Below are 14,651 nucleotides of genomic sequence, written 5' to 3'. Positions count from 1 at the left end.
CAGAAGTTAAACTGTAACTTATTCCCACCACTGGTTCAATGGTAAAAGGTTCAAACTGTGTTATTAGATGTCAGAGCTGAACACAAACACTGAAGGCTCTGAATGAACAGCTGTGGACACTGGGAGCAGCAGGTCCATGGTTCTACTGAGACACTGAGGCTCTCAGAGCTTTCATCACCTCAGTGTTTGAACACAGCTCCAAAGTGTAAACGATACAGCATCACCTTTAAAGCAGTCAAACGTCTGTAATGGAAAAATGTTGCCTTGTGCTATTTCTTATCCAACACACTCATCATGTGCTGGTTAGGTGCAATACTGAACATTCTCACACAAACAACTAATCTCTTGTGCTGTCGTACATCAAGTCTAAACATCTGATGTTCCATTTGACTGACTAATAATTTATGATATATGTTTGTCTTTTACACCCGGACTCTGGCTCCATCCTATCTGACTCCCCACCAGACCCAAGGCTGTTAAAGCCAATGCATCTTGTCTTGGAAGCTCGGTGTTCCTTCCTTTGGATAACAAGACATGATGATGCAGAAGTGAGAAAGCAAACATTCTCACTCACAGCGAGATAAGGTGGCACAAACAATTCCATTGCTGCAGAGAGACATTCCACCAGAGCCAGAGAAAGGGGTTAAAAGGCAGAAGCAACTTGAGGATCGTGGGCTCTTTGCATCACACCTTCGTGGTGTGTGCACTGATCTCCCCAGCTGGTTTTTGGTTTGTTGATGTGCACGATCAACATCCATGCTTTTTATTTGCTTTCCCCATTATTTTTATTTTTTTTTATTATTTCAATAAATTGCACAAAAGGACAACTCTCTCATCTGCTTCTTTATGGAAAATTTCCACCACAGCAGCTGCTGTTGAAGGCGGGTCAGACAGAATCAACCTGTGAAGTTGAGGATCTGCTGCAGTGACTCAGGTTTAACAGGAACCTGAATAAAACATGATTTGTTTCACCAACATGTTACATCCACCAGTAAACCAGCCTCTACTAACATGTCAGCGCTGGAACAGCTGGATGCTGTGAGCTCATGTAGCTGTGATCAGGTGGAAACATGAAGGTTTTCTGTCCAGCAGGTCCAACAGAACCACTAGAGGATCCAAAGCACCGGTTCTGGTCTCTGCCCTGTGAAGCTGCTGCTGTTAATGACCTATGACTGCACTGGTGAAATAAAACTCACTTTCTTGTTGTCTATTATTTATAAACTAGATAATATGAAACACTGTTAAAGTTGTAACAGCCATGATGACTTTGATCTTAAACAGAAGAACAAACCTGGAATGTTGACTTAAACTGAACCCAATTTAGGTTTTGAAACCGGAATCATCAACTCAGAGACCGTCAAATTGAATTTTGTCTAAAAATGGAAGAATACTATTTTTCATGGTTTGGCAAATTGTTTGTAAAACAATCAGAATTTTTGTTGATATTCTAATATTTGTTTAATGTAAAAATAAAGAATTACTGAACCTTGTCCCGTCTTTTCTGATTCAGTCATGGGTCTTTAACATGTAACGAGATATCGGTCCACAGAAGGTCACTGGAACCAGTCCAATCCCCAGAAAATCCTCCTACAGAAGTTGCGGTCATTGACTGCAGAACTGACCTACAGCGGGACGGTTCTTGGTAATATTCTGCATGTTTTGGCTTAAAAACTAAGTTGATCAGCGTGATTTTAATGCATTTAACTGACGCCTTAACTTGTTTGGCTTCATGCTGTTTGCTGCCATTATTTTTAGACTTTCCTCGTAGTCACAGTGAAGCAGGCGCTACAGACGCTTCGACATGTTTTCGTGTCTTAACTGTCGGGAGACGTGCGTTTGTCTCATTATCTCCATCTCTCCGCTTTTCTTTTTGTCCCTGTTAAATATGTTTCCGCGATTTGTTAACTAACTTCATATATCAACGGTAAGTAGGCGCCTGTAAACAGCGCGCATGCCAGAGCGACAGCCAACGCCCCTCCGTCTTACGTAAGGACCTCACGTGACTCATCGACCCAGCAAACAACAGGAGGACACAGAGGAAGCAGGAGGATGGAAGCAAGAAAGAGTAGGAGAATGTGGTTATATTTTAAGCCGAAAATGAAACAACGGCAACCGGTACAATCTGCAAACAGGCCGTTAAACACAGTTGAACTTCTGTCTAAGTTTTATTAAATTAATAATACAATTTAAAACAAAACACAAACATATAAAAGCCATGAAAGTGTATTCATATTTAATAATGCATTAATTGTCAAAAAGTGTTGGTATCGATATCAGCAATACTGGTCCAGTATTTACTTGGTATCGGATCAACACCAAAGCATGCAGTATCACACACCACTGCTAAAAACTCCCTGCGATATCAAAGCATGTGCCCTGAGGTCACACGCAGCCCCCCCGCCCTAAACCAACATACAGATCCCACTAGATCGGCCCACAGTCTCTAAAACCACTACAATACAAAATGTAAAGAGACGTACAAAGTTAGATCCAAACAACAAACTGCTTCCTTTTTTTCAGGTGTTGATTCTTTTCTGTCTCCTTTAACAGGATGAAGATGATCTTCAGGATCCTGCTGCTCATCAGCTTCATCTCATGCATCTTTGGTTTGTTCACATCTTCACTGTCCAGCACAGAATAAATGTTTTTGTACCAAATCACCAAAAGATACTAATTCACTGATTCACATTTCATCTGGATTTAACAGTACAGTTAACATTAAATAGAACTAAACCTCTGTCAGCACTGAGCATAAACACTCACATGTTAAAGTTCTGTGTGTTTGCTCCACAGGATCATTAGTAGTGAATGTGACCCAGACCCACTATCAGGCAGAGCAGAACCACAGCATCACACTGGAGTGGACCTTCACACCCAAACCTGACGTGTCCATCACCTCAGTTTACATCTTCTGTCAGCTGGTGACTGATCTCAGAGTCTCAGTCCTGTTTCATCTCCATGGAGGTGTTGAGGTCTCAGAGTCTCAGGATCAACAGTTTTCAGGACGAGTCCAGTTTGACAGAGACGAGCTCAGAGAAGGACGGATCAGACTCCAAGTGTCCAGACTCAGGACTGATGACTCAGGACGCTATTACTGTAACATCAGAACATCAGATGGTTGGAACATGGACGTATGTCGACTCAACGTCACTGGTGAGTTGGTCCAATGTTACTGTTGATTTTCAGGATGATGCTTTACAGACTGAGCTTCTAATAATGCGTTAAATAGTTCTAATCTATTATTATATTATATGTTGAAAACAGAAACATAGTGAATCTAATGATTCAAACTCAAGCTGGACATATTGGACATATATAATTCCTGACCTGGAGCAGTGTAAAGTTTGACGTTTGTGGACTTGTTGAACACATTTGATAAATTACATGTAGAGAAGACACAGTGATTATTTTCCCCATGTTCTTTACAGCAGCTGTTGATCAGCACAAAGCTCAAACAACAGTAAGTCCAGAACCAGCGAACCGGGGAAGAACAGGTCTTTACGCTGCATTGGTGCTGTTTGTCTGTGTTCTACTGTTCTGTTTTTCCATTGTCCTATCAAAACTAAACCTCTGGAAGACAGATGTTTCTGTCTTTGATCAAGAAGTTTCATATACACACAAAAACACTGTTGGTGAACAGAACATTTTGAACTGTGCTTCAACATCAGCATTTACACCCATAGAAAACTTATCCTCAGGCTTAAGGCTACAAGACGTTTCATAATTTTACTCCATGTCAGGTTGAAACTCTTCTGTTGAGCCAGAGTTCAAAGACAAACCTGGGTTTGGATCCACCCTCAGTTCCTGCCACTCAAACCTTCCCTGCTGTGTTTCCATGTTGTATGGTGTCTGACAGTTTGAGTAAGTGTAGGTGTCTCTGTTTCTCTGTGTGTAACATGTACAGTAATTTAGCACTTGTAGCAATCCACGTCTGGATTGAAGTAACCTGACCTACATGTGATCTTAACTCCCTCCTTTGAAGAGCCTCTACGTCCTCTCCTGTCCCCAGAGATAAGGGACCCTAAACCTTTCTCCACAACAGGAGACTGTTTTCTATCACCACAGGCACCAATTGACGCCAACATCTCAAATGTCCATATCAAAGAACCATGAGTCCACTTTGTTGATCTACCTGTAAATCCCTCAGGATTCCACCTCTGCTTATCATGCCAAAAGTCAGGCTGTCACATTTATCACCAAGAAGCTGCCTCTCCCAGAACTGGGACCACCAGCCATAAAGTGTGGAATGTGCTCATTAAGAGAACAAAAGACTTCATTTGGACACAAGTTCTGGTTCAGATGCACCAGAACTTTCAACTTCCATGAAACTGATGCCATTGTATTCTGTGGACAAAATGTTTTCATTTGGTATCAGATTGGTTTCTGTGCGACGTTTAATGCCTGATCTACAGATTTGCCAGGAAATTCCTAAAGTTACAAAGGGACTTCAACTTATCGCCATGCTTTCCTTTGTGTATAGACACAAAGCTGAAATAGAGAGACTCACCTTCTTTACTTCTTTTAATCTGTGCAACATACACATAGACTATTTCCACCAGCTACAATTAGGTATCCTCATTATTGTATTACATTTTCAGGTGTTACAATTGTTTAATTAGTAATGTCCAGATTAGGTCATTTATAATTTGATTTTGCTTGCATTTATTATTCGTGTATGTTTTAGTGTTTACTGGGTGTTACATAAAACAAGACCAGTCATCATGAATAACATTTCATTTGTTACAGCGTTTTAAGGGACCACATATAAGACCTTAATGTTCTATGCATTTAATATTGCTGTTTAACCATTCTGACCTTTCTGCTTATTTGAGTGTCAAAGTGATCATTACATGTTTATTGTGTTATGGTGTGAGGAAAGCTTAGTTATCCCAGATTTAGGAGCGATTCAAATCCAATAGTTTGATTCCTGATCTGAGGAGGTGGAACTCTTCACCACTGGTTGAACTAAATTCTCCCGTTAATGCTACGTCACCTCGCTCCGCCCATAAAACAGATACAACGAAAGCAAGAAAAACGCCCATTTCCGTTTCGCTTCGAGCGCACCCGACTCACCAACCCGACACGCGATCGCGACTATGTGCGTTGTGTGCTGCCCACACCACACAAATCACGACCAGAACACAGCGCAGACAGCCGGAGGGGTCTGGACGTTCCAAGCACGACGCACGACAGAGACCGAGAGGGCGGGTTACATACACCTGCTCTGTTCGAGAATGGAAAATGTTAAAAATAGCTTAATATTAAAAAAAATTCAAAAATTAGATATGAAAAAGTTGAATATGTCCACACTTCTCCTTAAAGTACCTGAACAGTTTGTATTTAAACGGTGCCTGTAGCTGAAAGTGTGAGGGAAGAACCTATAAACTATAAAAGATTCTAATTAAAAGGACTAAAAAAGACCTCCCGTCTTCTCTGGTTGACACCGAGCGCTGTGCATTTTTGCCCCTCGTATTCTCATGCCGTCACTCTGCATATTACGGTTAAGTCAGAAACCTCTTCCGACCGAGTCAAAGCTGAGAACATTTATGTCACTAACCTCGATGCTGAGCTACTTGGTTGTTTTGGATCCTCTGGTTCTGACTCGAAGAAAAGAATCTTGATTAAAGAGCAGAGCAGATATAGGAGTGAAAGTGAGGTAAAGTGTGTGCAAGAGGCACTATTACTATTTTCCAACATATTCTCCTTCACGTTTACAATCGATCCAGTGGTGATCGATCCAGTGGTGAAGCAAGCAAGTGGTGAAGTGGTGGTCCAGTCGTGAAGTAAGCAACAGTCACACCGCCCCGGTCCTCCGCTCCTTATAACTATAAGTGTTGCGCATGCGCTGTGCATGTGGAGCGCCGTGGAGCGCAGTCAGTTAAACTTTGGGTTTAACTGGGAGGAGCAACCCACTGTCCCGGTGAAGTTGAGGCTATTTTAAACAAATAATAGTTTGTTTTTAAATAAACTCTGATTTTTAAAGTTGTTTTTACTTCATACAATAGTTTGAGTAAAATACAATCATTTTAAAGGGACAGTACAACATTTCTACATTACCCATCTGGCAACACGGACACAGGTTTTTTCAGTTTGCTTTAATTCTATTCATCAAATTTCATCAGTTAATAAGTCAGGCTGATTTTTGTTCTTTAAGGTTTAAGCAGGAGGGGCTGTCGTTCCTCTTCTGCTCCATCTGTACGAAATATCTGGGAACAAAAGGTCATCAACCAGAAAAACACAATCCCACTGCCTCAATAGTCCACACACCTGTGGACTCCACCCTCTGGTTCTGCTGGGCTTGGAACCCTCGGTTGCTGCCAGAAGTGGAGGAACTTACGTCTACATCCTCCTTGATGTGACAACTCTGCTAATCAAAATAAATTCCCAACAGAAGCAAAAAATGTAACTCCTCCCATTGACGTAAAACAATAAAAACACTCAAATAACAGCACTACGCATAAAATACAATTTAGCGCACAAATAACATTGTCTCTTAACAAATCCCCTCAGTTTATAGTTATTCAAACGTTTATGTATTGACTTTGTTTTTTCTAAATGAAACCCATCCACCTGCGGGTAAGTGTGTATGTGTTTATGTGTATATATATTATATATGTACATTTATCTAAAGTGTGTACAGCACTTTGTGTTGATTTTAAAGTGCTCCTGATAAAGTTGGATTGGATTGAAGGAATCAGGCTCCATCTGTCCACAGTCACAGCTGTGACTGTAGAAACTGCAGATGAGAACATTAAACACAGAACCACAGTGAGATAGAACTAGGACGAGGGTCACAGCATGAACAAGCCAGAACCAGCAGCTGCTGTTGAAGACGGGTCAGACAGAACCAACCTGTGAAGTTGAGGATCTGCTGCAGTGACTCAGGTTTAACAGGAACATGAATAAAACATGATTGTTTCACCAACATGTTACATCCACCAGTAAACCAGCCTCTACTAACATGTCAGCGCTGGAACAGCTGGATGCTGTGAGCTCATGTAGCTGTGATCAGGTGGAAACAAGAAGGTTTTCTGTCCAGCAGGTCCAATGGAACCACTAGAGGATCCAAATCACCGGTTCTGGTCTCTGCCCTGTGAAGCTGCTGTTGTAATGACCTGTTGTGCTCTCTGCAGTCCAGCTCTGACCCATTCACTGCTCATTGTCCTCATGCCACAGTTGGACTAGTTTTACACAGGTAGTGAACATGAAGGAAATGAATTAATGTTGGAGCTGCAGGTGAAAACTGGTTCAACAAACAACCTCATGTTCTTCATCACACACTGTAAATACAGTGACTGACTGCGTTGGTGATATAAAAATAAATAAATAAATAAAATCACTTTCTTGTATAATTTTTTTTTTGATTTTTGTGCAGTGACTGTTAAATTGTGAAATGGTTTTAATGCTTATGTAACAGCCATGATGGCTCTCACCTTCAACAGCAGGACAAACCTGGTTTATTGAATTAACATGAACCCAACTAACTTTCTAAACCGAAACCATCAGCTCAGAGAGCGTCTAATTGTCATGTGTCAGAACTTTGTCTATTAGTAATTTATAATAAGCTTTAACTTTTCAAGTTTTGGCAGATTATAAAAAATCAAATTTTTATGTTGATATACTAATATTTGTTTAACGTGAAAATAAAGAGGAATGAACCTTGTGTTTTGATGTCATTGCTCTAATCGTGTGTCTGGCAGATGATGGGATGTTGCTGATGGAGTAAACATAAAGCAGCCTCATCCTTCCTCATTGCTTCTCTCTGCTCCTTCAGGCTCGGCCGTGGGTGATGAGAGCCTGAGGCGCAGGTGGAGGGTGTGGAGTCCTGTACAGCAGAGCTTCCATCTCATCTAAATGTTGTGTTCACCCACCACCTGAACTAAAAACTGTCGGTCACTAGTTTGTTAAATGGTCAAAGTTTCAGTGTGAAGCAGCTGCAAATTAACAGAAGGTTTAATAGTCCAACATCAATAAGGTGAATATGTCTGATTATTTTATTTTTCTTTATTTAGTTTTTAAAAAGATTTGTTTTTTTCTCTAAAGTGTCTTAGCTACAAATAAAAACAGAATTAAATTGAGACGTGTTAATGACTTGTTTGTCATTAATCTCTAAACTATCTATAAAATGTCTAAATGTTTATTGCAGCTTAAATCTTCTTTCTGTGACGTATCAGGTTGCAGCTTAACATCAATAGTGATACTTTGCTTTGTTCTACAGCAGGTGAGCTTTGTTTCTGATGCTGTGATCCCTGATGAAGAAACAGTAACATCCACTCACTGATCACTGATCATGACAGGCACAAAGTTTAGACATATTTAAATTTAGAAATCAACAGTGAAGTCATGTCGTTTCATTAAAGTCTATATTCATCACATACAGATTTAAAAGATTAATATTCCACAACTGAATCCATTTCTACATAGTAGAAGGTACAACAACATTCAACACAGTGAAGACAGTTCACTTTTGTGCAATAATATCAATAAACACTTTTATTGTGAAATGTTGCTACTGTTAATCAATAAACCCAAATGAAGCATTTGCTGTCGCTCAGAGCCTCAACCATCGTGTTCACAGTGTGAGATCTTCAGTCTGGACAGAGCTGCAGGTCTGTGAATGTAGAGACTCAAACATGGAGAAGTTTGGTTGTTGAGATGTTACAACTCCACTGACTTGTTCTAAACTGTCTTAGTGTTGAGAACCAGTTGTGCTCCGTTGTGGAGCTGGAACCAAACCAGATATTATTTTATCTCTGTATTTTCTGGATGACTTTGTTTCTATTTTTATTTTAGTGTCAACCTTTTTCTGCAGCTTTAACCTTCTGTTAAACTAAAACCCAGCTGAGTGTAGTTGGCTGAAAATAGATGTGGATACAAGAAGGTAAATGGCATATAAGACACCCCCATGATTCCTTTTTTTTACATACGTGAATTAATGGTAGGTATGGATGCTATGCTGAGCGCTGTGTGGACAGTAGGGGGCGCTGTTGCCTGCTGTGGATTCATGGAGGTGAAAGCTACGGGCCCAGCGTCATAAATGAGCACCTGCTTCTTAAAGACACTCAGAGCTATCTCCTATTCTTTGATCCGCAGGTACAGTCCAATGATATGTGTGCATATTCAGTCCACCACGCTAATGTCCAGTTGTAGTAGGTAGGTTCTTCAGCGTGTTATGTTGTCGTTAATAAGCTGTTAAAAGAGGAAGAAACGTGAGTTCAACGTGCAGTTTAAGCTACAGTAGCAGCGACCGTCGTAGCATTTAGCGACAAAGGGTGGAGGGTGAGTGTGGTCGCCGCTGTGAAAGTCCAAGTCGCTGTTTGTCTTGTGAAGTGTGGCGCCAGTTTGTAGCCATGTAAGCAGTATTAAGGACAAGCAGCCTGACAGAACTAACAGAAGCTGGCGCGTTAGGGATGGTAGGGATTGTGTGGCTGGATTTGTATTGTTTTGCTTCTATCGCATTGTCGAAATGTATTATTTTTGTAGTTTGTGTATAACTGAATCTAACTTTTATATTGTGCATCTGTGATCTTCTTTTAGGTTATTTGTGGTCGTTTATATGTGTTTTGTACAAATGATTTTATTATTTTATTACTATTATTGTCCTGATAGCTCAGTAATAAATGAGCACTTGCTGCTTAAAGACACTCAGAGCTACTGTATCTCCTATTCTTTGATCCACAGTGTTTTCCAGCCTGTGTATCATTTGTGGACGGTCCAGATTCCCCTAGGTCTGGTGCCGGTAACATGAGCTTCATCTGTTGGATCATCAGAGCAGCGACAGTTTCTCTTGGTGATTGGTGAAGTCGACACTTCAGGCAGATCTGAGAACAGTTCGGGTTGAAGTCCAGATGCAACTAGAGCTGCTGAAGGTCCAACATGTCATCAGCTTCCTGGATTTGGTCTCACAGCTTTGGAAACTCTTTCACCACAACAAAGGTTTTACACCAATTATATTTCTACATGGATGAAGTTAAACAAAGTTTTATCCGATCTGATGTGAAAATGCTCAGTTGACCTGAGGCATCAGCAACAGCTTCTACTGAACCTTTGTTCTCCAACTTCCTGTTGTGACGTTTGACTGCCTTAAAGGTGATGCTCCCAGTGTCCACAGCTGTTCATTCAGAGCCTTCAGTGTTTGTGTTCAGCTCTGACATCTAATAACACAGTTTGAACTTTTCACCATTGAACCAGTGGTGGGAATAAGTTATAGTTTAACTTAGTGGTTAGTACAGATTCACTTGTTACCAGCTGAGTCGTTTCTATCAACTACTTTATTATTACATGTCAGGATTAAATCTGTCTTTTTGCTTCTTCTTGCTGAGACAGAGGTTTACGCTAAGATTAATACTATGATGTTGTAGCGCCGCCTTGAGGCTGTGGTGTGTAAGTGTTAGATTCAATGCATCAGTTTATCTCATCATTCAGTTTTTAGTTTTATTAGGAACCAACCGCACACACACTGAGTATAAATAAGATTTTATTTACAATATGTATAAATAATTGATAACGTGCTACATTACTGTACATGTTACACACAGAGAAACAGAGACACCTAAACTAACTCAAACTGTACTAATATGTGTGATGTTGCTGTGTTGATGGACAGGTTAAGTTTCTGCTTTGGGGTGTGTGTGTGTTTGTGGGGGTGGGGGGGGGGGGGGGGGGAGGGGGGGGGGGGGGTAAGTAAACAATTTCGTGAAAAATAAATAAGCAGGGATGTACCTTAGGCTAACACATTAATAACTTAACAACTGCTGTACTGTGGTTTACCTTTGAAATGAATAATAACACCAATAATAGTGTTAATGTGCCAAAGAGTGGAGCCCGAGGACCCACGGTCCGTAGGGAGCCCTCCAGAAGATGCCAGAGAGACATCAACGTGAAGGCTGTGTCCACTGCATTAAAAACTGCAGAGCATTGTTTTTGCTTCTTCTTCGTGAGACGAAGATTTACACTAAGATTAATACTATGATGTTGTAGCTCTACCTTGTGACTGTGGTGTGTAAGTGTTAGATTCAGTGCATCAGTTTGTCTCATCTTTCAGTTGAGGAACTAACCACACACACACTCATAGCAAAAATAAGATTTTATTTACAATATGTATAAATAATTGTTAAAGTGCTAAATTACTGCACATGTTACACACAGAGAAGCAGAGACACCTCCACTAACTCAAACTGACACTAGACAACATGGAAACACAGCAGGGAAGGTTTGAGTGGCAGGAACTGAGGGTGGATCCAAACCCAGGTTTGTCTTTGAACTCTGGCTCAACAGAAGAGTTTCAACCTGACATGGAGTAAAAGTATGACACGTCTCAGCCTTAAGCCTGAGGACACAGGTTTTCTATGGGTGTAAATGCTGATGTTGAAGCACAAGTAAAAATGTTCTGTTCAACAACAATGTTTCTATGTGTGTATAAAACTTCTTGGCAATAAAACAGAAGCAGCTTCATCAGGATCATCAAGAAAAAGGAGACAGACACAACGTCTGCTTTGTAAAGTCACTGTCTTCTAAAGATTAGGTTAAGGTCACATAGCAGACGTTACCTTTGTTATGTCCTGAGTTTTAGTCGATAGGACAACAGAAACAGCAGAACACACACACAGACAAACAGCCCCAATGCAGCATAAAGGCCTGTTCTCCCCCGGTTCTCTGGTTCTGGATTCACTGTTGTCTGAGGTTTGTGCTGATCAACAGCTGCTGTAAAGACAAACGTTCAGGTCAACAATTACAATCTGTCCAGCAAAAACTAGCTGAACTAATATGTTCAGCTTGAGTTTGAATCGTTACATTAACTATGTTTTGCTCTCAACATGTGATATAATTCTAATATAATGATTAGAATTAGATAAATTATTATTAGAAGCTCAGTCTGTAAAACATCATCCTGAAAATTAACAGTAACATTGGACCAACTCACCAGTGACGTTGAGTCGACATACGTCCATGTTCCAACCATCTGATGTTCTGATGATACAGTCATAGCGTCCTGAGTCATCAGTCCTGAGTCTGGACACTTGGAGTCTGATCCGTCCTTCTCTGAGCTTGTCTCTGTCAAACTGGACTCGTCCTGAAAACTGTTGATCCTGAGACTCTGAGACCTCAACACCTTCATGGAGATGAAACAGGACTGAGACTCTGAGATCAGTCACCAGCTGACAGTAGATGTAAACTGAGGTGATGGACACGTCAGGTTTGGGTGTGAAGGTCCACTCCAGTGTGATGCTGTGGTTCTGCTCTGCCTGATAGTGGGTCTGGGTCACATTCACTACTAATGATCCTGTGGAGCAAACACACAGAACTTTAACATGTGAGTGTTTATGCTCAGTGCTGACAGAGGTTTAGTTCTATTTAATGTTAACTGTATTGTTAAATCCATATGAGATGTGAATGAGTGAATATCAGCCAATAATGTTATTATACTAAAGTATGTATTACCATTATTATAGTAACTGATGAACCTACATTATTACATGTTACAGTAGGAAAAACAAATTACTTCAGTTAAGTTTTGTGTTTGACTTCATCCGTATATTAGGACACTAACATTTAATGAAGGAGGATTTTCAGAGAATCTCTATCTGTTTGTGATTTGGTACAAAAACATTTATTGTGTGCTAGACAGTGAAGATGTGAACGAACCAGAGATGCATGAGATGAAGCTGATGAGCAGCAGGATCCTGAAGATCATCTTCATCCTGTTAAAGGAGACAGAGAAGAATCAACACTTGAGGAAAAGGAAGACTGGAGACTGTGGGATCCAGTGGGATCTGTATGTGTTTAATGAGGCTACAGTAAGTTACAGTACATCCACACATACTACAGGGTTTACTGTATGTTAAGTGGTCTGTAGTAAATTAGTTTATATTGTGGCACATGTAGGTGTGGGGTGTGTTAGTGACTCTAAACGTCACCAGTCAGTTAAACCCACAGCTCAACACTGATTCTACAGTTAGTTGTTAACGTGATGATGTAAACAATCAGAAATGGAACTTTCTCAACCTGCAGTCGTTAAATTCTGTCACTCTGGGAGGTTTAGACAAAGAAGAAGAACATTTCAGCGCTCATGTTCTTAGCTCATGTGAGTGTCCAGGTGGGACCGGGTGGTAACAGTTACTGTTCGGTTTCTAATCATTAAAAAAAAACAGGTGAAACTATTAGTAAAAGCTGAAAACTAGCAGTTTCTCTTATGGTTCCAACAATGACTCACAACTGGCCATTACTCATAATGCGTTGTGTTGTAAATATGTATATATTGATTAATGCTGTAACGTTTAATTTATTCACTGCTCATTGTCCTCATGCCACAGTTGGACTAGTTTTACACAGGTAGTGAACATGAAGGAAATGAATTAATGTTGGAGCTGCAGGTGAAAACTGGTTCAACAAACAACCTCATGTTCCTCATCACACACTGTAAATACAGTGACTGACTGCGTTGGTAAAATAAAACTCACTTTCTTGTCTATAATTTTTAATTAGAGTTTTGTATAGTGATTTGTAAATTATGAAACTCTGTTAATGCTAATGTAACAGCCATGATGACTTTAACCTTCAACAGCAGGACAAACGTGTAATATTAAATTAACCTGAACCCAACACAGGTTCTGAAACCAGAAACATCAGTTCAGAGAGCATCAAATTGTCATGTGATAGGTTTTTGTCAGAGCGCTGTGAAGAAATCCAAACATACAGACAATATACAGGAGCACCGGGAGAAAAAGAGGAACTGAAAAGCGGAGAGCTCAGCACTAAGAAGAGCTGCACTTGAAAAATTATATTTGACCACGACTGGTTCGTTCACACCAGCAGTGGAAAAACAGGAATTGAAAAAAACAGATCATGACAGACACAAAGTTTACACACATTTAAACTCAAAAATCAACAGTAAAGTCATGTCGTTATATTAAAGTCCATATTCATCACATCAGCTTTAAAACGTTAATATTCCATTTCTATGTACAGTAGTAGAAGGTACAACAGCATTTAAACACAGTGAAGACAGTTCACTTTTGTGAAGGTTTTGCACCACCAAACGAACAGGACTCTTGGAGGCCTCGTCTTCTTGTGGCAACTTTTATCAGCACAGGTTCTGTTGGAGTTTTTATCACGTTTTACATTGCATTCACAATCTGGTTGTCAACTATAATAAACAGCTAAAAAAGGTTCTTCACAAATAACAAAGTACCAAGCAAAAAATATTAAACTTAAACATACCCTCTGAAAAAAAGATTTTATAAAATATTTTTAGGTCACAACTCCGGCAAAATACATACTGTACCTTTCCCATTAGACGGCTGTTTGGTGCAGTGGTTAGAATGTTTTGTTGTTGATGCCAAGGTTGTTAGTTCTAATCACACCAGTAACCTCTAAAAAGAAGTCACCCCATTCTGCCTAAAAACAAAGTATGTTTCAATTCCTTTCAGAATCCTGTGACATGACAATGTGGTTTTTGTGGTTGCTGAACACTATAGGCAGGCCACTGTGTGCTTTGGTTTATAGCTGTGACAGAATCAGAAGCTATTTATAAGGCGTCACAGTGATTTGACACAGAATCCTACTGGTCCAAGCAGCCTTGTCTGTCGGTGTCTTCAGACCTGAACACGCTTCAAAGATCGCTGTGAAGATCTCTACACAGAGGATATCTA

General features: G+C 40.2%; 2 protein-coding genes and 1 long non-coding RNA gene across 10 annotated transcripts; 1 reads left to right on the top strand and 2 right to left on the bottom strand.

The window, feature by feature from the left end:
- Positions 1-235: 235 nt before the first annotated feature.
- LOC121202698 (uncharacterized) lies at positions 236-4,865 on the top strand. 7 transcript variants are annotated; one of them, XM_041073592.2, is made up of 4 exons: positions 236-1,642; positions 2,551-2,606; positions 2,794-3,153; positions 3,429-4,865. In XM_041073592.2, the coding sequence occupies exons 2-4, from the start codon at positions 2,552-2,554 to the stop codon at positions 3,722-3,724; spliced, it is 711 nt and encodes a 236-aa protein (XP_040929526.1). In that variant the 5' UTR covers positions 236-1,642; position 2,551; the 3' UTR covers positions 3,725-4,865. The 7 variants fall into 7 exon arrangements, 6 of the variants coding, with proteins under 6 accessions (XP_040929526.1, XP_055370304.1, XP_055370305.1 ...); XM_055514329.1 differs by lacking the exon at positions 236-1,642 and adding an exon at positions 1,649-2,065; XM_055514330.1 differs by lacking the exon at positions 236-1,642 and adding an exon at positions 1,978-2,115.
- LOC129605087 (uncharacterized) lies at positions 2,062-5,828 on the bottom strand. Its single transcript, XR_008696591.1, has 2 exons — positions 5,558-5,828; positions 2,062-3,094 (listed from the first exon to the last, which is right to left on the bottom strand). It is a non-coding gene; the product is annotated as an uncharacterized LOC129605087 (long non-coding RNA).
- Positions 5,829-11,068: 5,240 nt separating this feature from the next.
- Positions 11,069-14,431, bottom strand: LOC114867665 (CD276 antigen-like). 2 transcript variants are annotated; one of them, XM_029170532.3, is made up of 4 exons: positions 14,285-14,431; positions 12,646-12,701; positions 11,924-12,283; positions 11,069-11,703 (listed from the first exon to the last, which is right to left on the bottom strand). In XM_029170532.3, the coding sequence occupies exons 2-4, from the start codon at positions 12,698-12,700 to the stop codon at positions 11,555-11,557; spliced, it is 564 nt and encodes a 187-aa protein (XP_029026365.1). In that variant the 5' UTR covers position 12,701; positions 14,285-14,431; the 3' UTR covers positions 11,069-11,554. The 2 variants fall into 2 exon arrangements, with proteins under 2 accessions (XP_029026365.1, XP_029026366.1); XM_029170533.3 differs by lacking the exon at positions 14,285-14,431 and having other exon boundaries at positions 11,069-11,700; positions 12,646-14,276.
- Between the last annotated feature and the right edge of the window lie 220 nt (positions 14,432-14,651).

Source organism: Betta splendens, chromosome 13 (assembly GCF_900634795.4).
Source record: "Betta splendens chromosome 13, fBetSpl5.4, whole genome shotgun sequence".
Lineage (NCBI taxonomy): Eukaryota > Metazoa > Chordata > Actinopteri > Anabantiformes > Osphronemidae > Betta > Betta splendens.
Note: the sequence above shows the minus strand (reverse complement) of the source record. Positions and strands in the feature narration are given on the sequence as shown.